An 11,539-nucleotide genomic window follows, 5' to 3' on the forward strand; every position below is an offset into this window, starting at 1 on the left:
TTGTTGCTCATTATAAATTTAAAAGATCCTTGTAGTTTGAGGTTTTATAGTTAAATAAATAAATAAATATTAGGGGACATCTTACACAGATCAAACCTAGCCCCAAACTAAGCAAAGCTTGTACTATGGGTACTAGGCGACGATATACATACTTGTATAGATAAATACATACTTATATACATAGAAAACAACCATGACTCAGGAACAAATATTAGTGTTCATCACACAAATAAATGCCATTACTGGGATTCGAACCCAGGACCATCGGCTTAGCAGACAGGGTCACTATCCACTAGACCAGACCGGTCGTTATTAGTTATTATTGATTAGTATAATTTTCAGATTTAATTGTATAGTTTCAGTTTCAGTTTCAGTTTATTTATTCAAGAACAATTTACATCGTGTTTGAATATTCAATATACATATATACAATTATGATTAACCTAGTGAACAAAACAAAAACGCATGCAAAACATACATGATTATTCAATAAATAAATTCTATTATGACATTAAACGTAGTTTTAGGTTACGTTTTATCTCACTGCAATGCTTTATCAATGTTATGTATGTACTTACTCCATAACTGTCATATGTATCAGTATTTATTACCTCGTAAAATGTTTTTAGCGTAAGTTATAATATGTATGATGTGGGTGTACTTTAATAAATAAACATAAACTTTACCTAGGTACATAATTCGCACGTCATTGCATATTTAAGTATCTAAATCTAAATAATTTAAATTTAGAATTCCCGGGGCTACTAAATTTACTGCTATGTTATGTATGTGTAAAGTGGGCAAAGTTAAACCCTTTCGATTTCTCGTCATGATAACGCAATAGTGTACTCACCGTAACCTGACGCACAATTCTTTACACGTTGCCGAATTGGTGCAAAATTCAGCCGAGCGAATACCCTTACCAAGAGCTTAGATAATTATATGCATATATGTATAGAAGGACCTGTGACCTAAATTGTGTTATCTATCTAATACCTTTAAACGAGCAATTCTTGTATATTTATTTATTTATTTATATATAGCTTTATTTCGGGGATCTCTGAAACGGCTCTAACGATTGCGATGAAATTTGGTATATGGGGGTTTTTGGGGCCGAAAAATCGATATAGCTAGGTCTTATCTCTGGGGAAACGCGCATTTTTGAGTTTTTATATGTTTTCCGAGCAAAGCTCGGTCTCCCAGATATTATTGTATGTGTAATTGTGTAAAGTGGGCAAAGTTAAACCGTTTCGTCTTCTCATCATGATAACGAAATAGTGTACTCACCGTAATGCAATTCTGACGCACAATTTTTTACACGTTACCGAATCGCTGCAAAATTCAGCCAAGCGAATACGCTTACTTCAATCCACTTTTAGTCCATTAAAGGCTACTTGCACCATTCACTAACACGGGGTTAAACGGTTAAACCTGGAGCCCGATTCTCAAAAGCTTGTAACTTGTAACACAAATGACATCCGCTTGTATTACAAGTTACAAGCTTTTGAGAAACCGGCCCCTGGAGTTACCATGGTTACCAGTACAATTTGACACTGGGTTAACGGTTTAACCGGTTAACCCCGGGTTAGTGGGATGGTGCAAGTGGCACTAAGAATAATAAATCATGAAATTTTCATGTTGGATAACCTGACATGTGGCTCAAATAAAAAACTTGAACTTAATATTGACACTTCATAATTATGTGCATAGAAGGACCTGTCATGGAACCTTACTTGGGAATTAAAGCTTGATAGTCATAAATAGGAGGTTCATGTGCTGCAAGGGCAGCTCTAACTAATAGGAACTAGAGTTAGACCAAGATAAGTCTGCAACGATTTTGATAGCACCACCACTTAAGCGCTGACCCTTGCGAAACCTAAATACTCGCTTCTTAAAGAACCCCATGTCGTAGCGCAAAGGAGGTAACTCATTCCACATTCTGTACGTTCTGGGAAGAAAAAAAACCACTCGGACTCGCGCACGGAGGGTTCCGTAACATTACGCAAAAAACGGCAAAAAAATCACGTTTGTTGTATGGGTCATGGGTGGGTTTGTCACTTAAATATTTATTTTATTCTGTTTTTAGTATTTGTTGTTACAGCGGCAACAGAAATACATCACTTGTGAAAATTTCAACTGCCTAGCTATCACGGTTCACGGTTCATGAGATACAGCCAGGTAACACATAGACAGACGGACAGCGGTGTCTTAGTAATAGTGTCCCGTTTTTACCCTTTGGGTACGGTACCCTAACGAGCGAGATGCCCGCTTATTCTTGGTATGCCATGTGTCTAGAGTCAGACCAATAAAAGTCTGCAGCGGATTTGATAGCCCACGCAGTCGATGTCAAACTTCTATTAAATTATGACGTATAAATAACAGGGCTATCAAAATCACTGCAGACTTTTCGTGGCTTAACTCTAAGAATTGATGAGCTTTCAAACAATCTTTGAGCAACTCTCTCTGGCTGGTCTAAACTCATGGTAAGGGTACAACATTAGTGTAACGATGTCGTTACGGCTGCAGCGGTGCAGATGTAAAGGCTGCCGCAATTAAATTTAATGCAATACTTTGTTTTCAGTGCATTTAGTCGAAACGAATACTCAACAGGCTGGTTGAGAAAGTTGAAACCGTGTTTAACCATCGTAACTTCATACCGATAACTGCCGTAAGGCTCGATTCGAACTTTAAGCTACGTCAAATATTGTAAAATATTACGTCTAGATATGATTATGGATTATAGTCAGACCGTAAAAAGTCTGCAGCGATTATGATAGCCCACGCAGTGCAAGTGTCATTTTAAACGTCAAACTTCTATGAAATTATGACGTATACATAACACTTACACTCCGTGGGCTATCAAATCCGCTGCAGACTTTGTTTGGTGCGACTCGTGCGATACGTATACGTATTCATCAAACAAATACGTCACTTTTGATACTGACCTATCTGATCCGTATCGTATCTAGACGTAAAAGTTGACGTATCTTAAAGTTCGAATCGGGCCGTTAGTTCTGTCAAAAGGTAGACCTATAGTTACATATCGACCGTGAAGAAATTTTAGAAATTAAAAAGTGGCAACATTGTAGTGTTGTCCAGTATAAAAAACTGGACGACACTACAATGTTGCCACTTTTTAATTTCTATATTTCGTCTTTCTTCACCGACAGAGTGGGCACTTTCCTATGATTGTATACAGGTAATACAAATATATTATGTTTAATATCGTATTACGTATTATGTAGATTTGTAACGCCTAATCGTAGGATTATCGTCGTCCATCATTCGATAATTTATTAGGAGTACCCATCAAACGTAGGTACTAGTAACAAATTTTCAATAAATCCCTAAAAGTATTATGAGAGTAAAGACAAGAAACGTTCTCTCGAGCCAACATGAATCTTTTAAGGTGTCTGGAGTCTGCCGTTGCAAATATTTATAGTTTAATTGCGTGATATTTTTTCTTGGCATATGCAGGCTGCAAAAAGGTCGTAATTGAAATTTAATCCAAAACAAAGGTGCAATAGAGCCGGTCAGACGCAAAATGATTTATGTTCGAAAAAGTATTTTCTAATACCGGGTGAGTGGCTTTCAGAAGAGTTCAAACACCGAAATGTTTTGAATGAATTGATCCCCTGATACTCGACTATTTACTCGTGTGTAAATATTGGAGTGCACGGCCTTTCATTAAGTTATTGAAGGAAAAAAAATGTTGAGAGAAATTCAACTTATGAAGTATTTTTATTGGAAATAGCACTTAAACCGTTGTAAAGATGTTAAAGTGAATGTAGCTTTTTTATTTGCGAATTTTTGGGACTTTTGTTAAAATATAGGTACCAAATATTTTTAATATTTTGAAGAGGTAGGGATTTATTTTATTTGAAGTATTCAAGTAATTGGTGACACAATTGAAATTGCAAATAGATTTTCGTTTTCGAAGTAAAATTACTGTTGACGAAATATAATTACTTCAAATAAAGATAGGCATCTACTGAACTGAATGAGGCGTATTATTCTATCACAGATTACTTATGTAAGTACCTACATATGTGTATGTATTTATATAAATATAAAACAACTAAACATTAACATTCGTTGGGAAATATATAGAAAACCTTGAAATATTGAATAATTTACAATCTACCATTTCCTTCTCACAAAATTCGCCGTGGTGTCACCAAAAACTAATGCAGAACGAAACTATTCAAGTTTCCATATATAGAATATTACAGAAAAGGATTTCCTGAAATCTGTCTAGAACCCCGACCCTCAATGGCATAGTACGTAACATAAGATTTTGACAGCGTCTAAATCGATGAACACCGGTAGCATGCACGAAAAAGTGTCACGTTGTGGACATATCTCCATGGTAACGTTGTGGACGGGTCTCCATGGTAACGTTACGGCCACGTTTTCTTATGACGTTATCACGGAAAATTATCATCCGTAAACCGACTTCACAGACAACCATATTTTTTTTTTCAAATTCAATTACTCGCACTCAGTCTGATTGCGATCCTTAAATCATTGCAGATCGTCGATCACTGTCGGGCCTCACCCTTTCTCTGTACTTGAACTTGAGAGCTCCTAACTTTGCCGTGATGTATGAGTCAGATGGATTGACAAATACATGGGATTATATTGCCAGGCGCTTAGTAGGGAATTGGTTCGGGTGTTAGAGCGGTTTCGCACTACGTCCGACCCGAATCCGATCCGAACCCGTGAAAATATGGGTCTAGAAAACTCGGACCGAATTCGGATATTACTTACGCACTAGTCCGATCCGAACCCGTGAAAATAAGGGTGAAAAATATTCGGATATTGGTTACGCACTGGATGCCTGCCGCTTCACGTCACTTGACGTCACTCAGCCGCATACCCCGCCCGCCCCGCTGCCCTCTGCTCGTACGCAGCTCGAATCTTCTCCGGAATGGGGATTCTAGAATGACGTAAAGAAATCGGATGACGGAAATCGGATCTAGTGCGTACCTACTTACCATAGAAATAGTTCTCCGGCTACTACGGACCATATTTTCACGGGTTCGGATCGGATTCGGATCGGACGTAGTGCGAAGCCGCTCTTACGATAATACCTCATAGGATAATATCATCCACGTATTTACTTGTGTTTTTTCTATCATATATACTTCCACGTTAGCATATCTAAATAAGCTACCAATATTACCTACACTTTAAATAACATTAATAAACGAAAGCCAAAAAAATATTGAGACGACTTCATCATTTTTAAGTTCAACCGAAATAGTCTACATTATATATTCAATTTGTATTATTTTTAATCTGACACTCGAAAAATCAGACTAACGTCAGTTTTTTCTTAATATTAATAACATTTTTCATACTCAATTATACCCGCAAAGTGCACACGACGTATTTCCGTGTTTTTTTATATTCCACGTTTGCTTGGCGGTAATCCTATCGGCTTTTAAATTTTATTATATCTGTATACTAGGGACTCGCCCCGGCTTCGCACGGGTTAAAAAAATATACACCTAAACCTTCCTCAAGAATTGCTCTATTGATAGGTGAAAATCCGTTCAGTAGTTTTTGAGTTTATCGCGATCATACAAACACACAAACAGACAGACGCGGCGGGGGACTTTGTTTTATAAGGTATTAATGACTATCACTAGATTGTGATGTATTTGCATTTCATATTTCTTGCCACGTTATTTAGGTACATATATCACGTAGTTCATAAATGCAAAAGACGTGCTCATTAAGAGTTATATGAGTTTAATTTATATAAATGCACGAAACTTTTCAAAATATTATCTGGTAGGTATAGGTTACCTACATATTTTCTGATAAATATGAGGAATATAAGTAAATATCTCAAATTAAACATGTGTGTAACTTGTGCTGATAGTAAACCGGAAAGTAAAAATACATTAACTTTGCAAAATATAATATTATTGACATGTTTTCCTGAAACTGTTTCCGATAAGTAGGTAGGTACCTATTTTTGCTTAACACACTAACTTATAGAAACATTACATTTATAAAAACGAGTCTCTCATAAAAAGGTAATTAGTAACTAGTTAATGTTCTTTTTCTTGATCATCGTTAACGTACCTAATTTACTTACTTACACGTTTTGTTTGACCGATTCAGCGAAATGATCAAAATCTAGGGATAATTATATTCTCTGTTGTGACCTGGGTTTCGGCAGAAAATCAGTGCTTTGCTCGAAAGAGCTAAGCGTATCACAGAACCGTGACCCCTTTTTGTCCTGCTGTAACGCACACAGTTTGTACCCAGTATTATTAATTTTTACTTTTGTACTGATTTCTGTCTCATTTTTATTGTGCTATTTTCTTTGTAATTTAATTGTCTTTGTTAGTGTAATAGTTATTTTGCTTTTTTTTGTTATGTTGTTTATACATTTATATTGTGTGGTTTTGCAGCTGTCAAATAAATGATTTATCAATCTATCTATCATAACTTTTGATGTCGCTTTTGACCATGCTGTACGGTAAAAATATTTAAAACTGTTTGCTAGACTCAGAGCAGCAATAATACCATCTCATTTTCCCCACCCGTATAATCTGGATAAGTCTAACTTCTATTATAAAATATCACTTTTCATATATCTCCACCCACATTAGCTATTCAAAAGGCGCGCACCATCCCCCTAGTCCATTATGATGTGTCACGTAAAACAATTTCCAAGCCTCTTAGCCCACCCCGTAATGTGCAATACAGATGCGCAAAAACCAGCTTAGTAAGACCTCCCGTATCTGTCTACAGTACCAATTTAAACCCATTAAACTTTGCTCGTAGGAACGGAGACAGATCAAGTAAAGGTGGACGCAAGTTTTGAAATGATCGGTGGAACTTGATGTAAGTCTTCTTATAAGTGAAGACGAGGGTTTCATACATCTGACTTGAATGTATTTATTAGTTATGTAATCATTTTTCTTTATTTTGTGTTATATAAAGGTTAATCTAGGTGCAGTATATTCAGAAAACGAAGTCTTTTAAAGGTCGTATCATTTTTTTGGATCACCACACGGCTGCCATAAATTTAATTAGCAATCTTGAGTGACTGTATAGATTCGAATCCTGAGTTTTTGACTTTCGCTCGATAGGAAAAAATCACAACATAGGTGTAAAATGGGTTATTTTTTTATATTTCATAGCCCCAGATATCGCCGGTGCGACATGATGGAGGCGGATCTGCGCGAACTTCGAGTCAACAATAGGCGAAAGGTCGCACAGAACCGATAAAAGTGGCGCTGTCTTGTGTCGGAGGCCAAGTCTCATTTTGGGTCGCTGAGCCAACAGAGTAAGTAAGTAAGTAAGTAGGTAAGCGATAGGTAGTTGTTGCCTATAATTGCAATTTTTAAATATTTAACAAAAGCCTTTCATTACATTACATAATTCCTACCACCCATAACGCAGCCGCAATCATTCTGCCATTGAAACTTGCAACCAATTTTGCTTACTGAAATTCCAAATCAGTTTCATCGGTTTTAATTCAATTCTATTGCCTCTGGTCGCGGTTGGCCGACTAATCGAGAGGATTTGCTCTGGTATTTACGTTTTAGCAAAGTTAGTACTTTTAGCTTTGGACTAGGATTATTTTTTATCTGAGAGATTTTCAAGTCATTTTAATGGAGGTACCTACTGGTAGGTATCAATGTTAACAATCGAATTAACAGAACTAGTGGAAATAGAAACATCCGTTCTGTGATGTGAGACACGAATAAGTATATTTCATACCTGTGGCAAAGTAAAGTAAGAAATGACTGCGTGCCTTAAGTTGACACTTTCCGCACGGAGAACAGAAATAGTTATTTACGATACAAGTGGGGAAAGTAGGAAATTCGCAACGAGTGGTGATAAAATTATCTTGTATTAGTAAATAACTATTTCATCACACTTGCTCAGTGGTATTTCCTAAAAATCCCTAGGAAGTATTTTTTTTCCTCATGACTTACAAAGTCATATGAACTCCAGGAATTACCTTAACCTAGCTTAACCTAGGTTGGTTTGTGAAATAGCTGTGCTAAATTAACCTTACCTTACTTTTTAAGGTACCTACTTTTAATTAAGTTACTTTTAGATGAATCTTTTTTTTTTAATCTGTCCTTCAGTCTTATTTCATATCAACCCTCTATCAACCTTTGTAATATTTCATGATATAAAGCTAAGAAATGTTTTGTTAATAAAATTGTGCCAGACAGATAATAGTTTCATTACTTAATGCTCGCGGCCACAAAATTGTCTTACTAAGCCATAACGTACAGTCACCTGCAATAATATGTTACACAACGAAGGCCGCAAAATAATCTGACACGATCTTATTTGTAGAGCCATAAGAGAGTGTCACATATTTTTGCGGCCTTCGAAGAGTAACATATTATTACAGGCATGAACACAACACTACGAGTAGGGTCTAGTATCATTTGGCTGCGGTTTTTGAATATTTGTGTGTAATTAATATAAGGAGAAGCGGCCACGTTACATAGTCCCATTTCATCTTAATTCTAGTTACTCAAAAGCTGTTTAGGTAATGCAGGTTGTGACCCACAAGCATATATAGGTACCCTTAATACCATCATCGTTCATGTACACGTATATTTTGTACATTATCGGATAACAGGAGACATGTTATACCGGTATCGGTCATTGTATAATCCCTTAGTGGTCTGCGTGTCGGGGCCACGAAGTGGGCGGCAAAAACGGAAAATTGTTCTACTTAGACCAATTTTTTAACAAGCAGATACGTCTGCGAGCGATACTTCAAACTTGATATTCACGGAAATACGGATCTCAAAGGGTTCAAGTCCTGCCGGAAGGTGTGAATTTTTCCATTCTTACTTTAATATAAAATTTGTTCTGCTTAGTTCTTATTTATTGGATTTTGTGATTATGTACATAATTTTACAACTCGTAGATCGTTTCTAGAAAAGCGTATTTATGAACACTAAATAATTGTAATGGCATGGTACGGTCATCATCAGATGATAGAGTCGAAAAGTGGTAGACCACTTTCTTGGCTGACTATACGTGCTAATAAATGTGTATCGACTTACAAGTGTAATAATAATTTAAAAAGTAGCATTTACTCGTACCATAGTGTTTCGAAAAAATGTTCTATGGGTTGCCTGCCTTTTTGTGAGTATTAGTAAAGTTTATGATTACCAAAGTTATTTTTTCTGAATATTTTAAATAATATATGTATGCAACAATCTAAAAAAGACCGCTGGCGTAATGGCCCACACACTGATATAAGGGCCCCAGGTGCCCGGCGTCGTGTTTGGACTTGGCCGCACATTTCCACACACCCCCTCACCTGCGATCGCAGTTCACCTTACAATGCTGCTAGCAATATATACTATTTTTATCTATTCTCCTGTGCACTTTCCTCTAAGTACTTTATAAACATAAAATCTAAAAAAAAGCATTAGGTACACGGCCCGATTCGAACTTTAAGATACGTCAATTAATAGATCTAGAAACGATATGGATTAGATATCTCTGTTCTTCAAACAAAAATGTCACTTTTGACACTGACACATCTAATCCATATCGTTTCTAGATCGATTAATTGACGTATCTTAAAGTTCGAATCGGGCAGACAGTCAGCATCAAAAGTAACGGGTCTGACTACGCGTCAAAAATATCTGCACTTCTCTAATAACTTAACAAAAAGAGATATGTCTCTATATGAAGAACAATTTTATTAGTCTAGCATATTTCGCTGGCTGTTCAAAGAGGCAACGCCAGCAGCGTGCTAGGCACATTTACCCGGGTACCTATCGACCCTAGTCTGTAAATTTGTAAAGGACCTCGGATCTAAAGTATGGAAAATGGGGTTTCAGTTAAATATCTTGAGATTTTGATATTTTATAGATTTCAGAGTCCTGAACAAAAGTCTCTAGGGGTGCTACCACTGTTTCCGAGTCCCTTTCAGAGTTTCGACTGATTTTGTACTAGATAAAAAAGTATTAGTAATAGTACAAAGAGAGTAATTTTATTAGATCGAGCTTACTACTTTTAATAATAGGTTCTAACAAATAAATCAACTCCATAAACGTATCAGAACACGATTACCGTTTATTGTTCATTTGCACTTGGAATAAGCCAAGAGTCACCCTCCGTCAAAGTGAGGTGAAACTTCTTCCTGGTCAAACTGAGGCCCAAACCGGTCCAGTCATCCACAACGGAGTAAAGCTCATAGGTCCCAGAGTAGGTAGTCGGTGCTCCTAAGAATCCAATCCCACAGCTCACGAATGGTTGCACAGCTTCCAAGAAAGTGATATGAGGGTCGTTGAGTTCATTGTTAGGGTATGCTTCCACCATCGCTCCGTTGGGAAGCACGACGTGGCATGACTGAAGGTTGTCGAAGGTGAATTTTGGGATGGTCAGAGTTTTTCCGATGAGGTCATTGGTCAGGAACGTGATGTGTTCATCTTCGAGGAAGATTTGGGTTAAAGCGCTGGTACCTGAAATGGAATGTGAAATATTAGTAGATCCAGTGAAAACGAAAAAACAATACTTAAAGATGATAAAACTGCGAAAAGAAGATGTCAAGTATGTATGTCGAAGGAAATTATTTTTTTAATCTGCAAGAATATCTACTTATTTCTGAACTAAATGCGCGTCAATGAAATAAAGTGTAAATTTTATAATGTTTATCTTCTAGCTACACTGGCATTCCTAGAAATAGTTAAGTACTTTTACCCATTCTCTACATATATACTAATTTTAGGGTTTAAGTCATGTACCTATGTAACGTAAAGCAAAACCGTAAAATTAGTGTAATGTTGTTATGACTCACGGCAGTTTAAATTCCATTAGTTTACTATATTTTATCTTTTATAAACAATCATTGGCCTTTACGTCTATTGCAATTGCGTCTATTGGAATTAAGGAAACGCAGGGATGCCCAGCACCTGCATTACCCTCTCGGCTTCACTGTCATATCCCACAGGAAAGGCGATGCAATACGTGTGGAGACAGGTCTGCTACAGGAATCTGCCGCTTATTTCAGGTTGGACCCTAATGGCGCCTTACGGAAACTCCATTCCGGGTTTTATTTTGGAGTATTCTTCTCCTAGATGGATTGCAAACCAATGCTAAGAGGACCATTCGCCCCTGTGACGAAATAGCTTCTTGCTTCGTTTGTGGACTTCGCCTCGTACAACACCATTATCCTATGTTAGGGTTGGCGCTATTCTAAAGCAGGCCACCACACGGCCAACAAGACCAGGCTGTTATAATTTGTACTTACCTGAAGTAGCTACAGCGATGAAGAAAAACAATCCAAACACTTTGCAAGCCATTTTGACTGTGCTCAGACGATTCGCCTGGCTGGCTTAATCCATTACGGTTTATATAGGCATTCACGATCAAGATATACCTACTTATCGAAATTTGAAAGATGTATATCAGTGCTAATACAAAGTATATCGATTTTTAAGATAATAATTATACAATATATATGAATCATAGATTTTATTTCAGTCTGTTTAAAACTCTACCTTCGTTTAAGCGGTACTTTGCCTTT

At 36.9% G+C, this 11,539-nt stretch overlaps 1 protein-coding gene across 1 annotated transcript; it reads right to left on the reverse strand.

The window, feature by feature from the left end:
- Positions 1–10,068: 10,068 nt before the first annotated feature.
- Positions 10,069–11,317, reverse strand: LOC134794481 (uncharacterized). Its single transcript, XM_063766295.1, has 2 exons — positions 11,264–11,317; positions 10,069–10,475 (listed from the first exon to the last, which is right to left on the reverse strand). Exons 1-2 carry the CDS (start codon positions 11,313–11,315, stop codon positions 10,087–10,089), a joined length of 441 nt encoding a protein of 146 aa, XP_063622365.1. The 5' UTR covers positions 11,316–11,317; the 3' UTR covers positions 10,069–10,086.
- Positions 11,318–11,539: the final 222 nt, after the last annotated feature.

The sequence above is a fragment of the Cydia splendana genome, chromosome 10 (genome assembly GCF_910591565.1).
Source record: "Cydia splendana chromosome 10, ilCydSple1.2, whole genome shotgun sequence".
Lineage (NCBI taxonomy): Eukaryota > Metazoa > Arthropoda > Insecta > Lepidoptera > Tortricidae > Cydia > Cydia splendana.

Coding starts and splice junctions, on each gene's coding strand:
- LOC134794481 (XM_063766295.1), bottom strand. CDS start 11,315: ATGGCTTGCAAAGTGTTTGGATTGTTTTTCTTCATCGCTGTAGCTACT. Junction 10,476..11,263: donor CATCGCTGTAGCTACTTCAG/GTAAGTACAAAT, acceptor ATTCCATTTCAG/GTACCAGCGCTTTAACCCAA.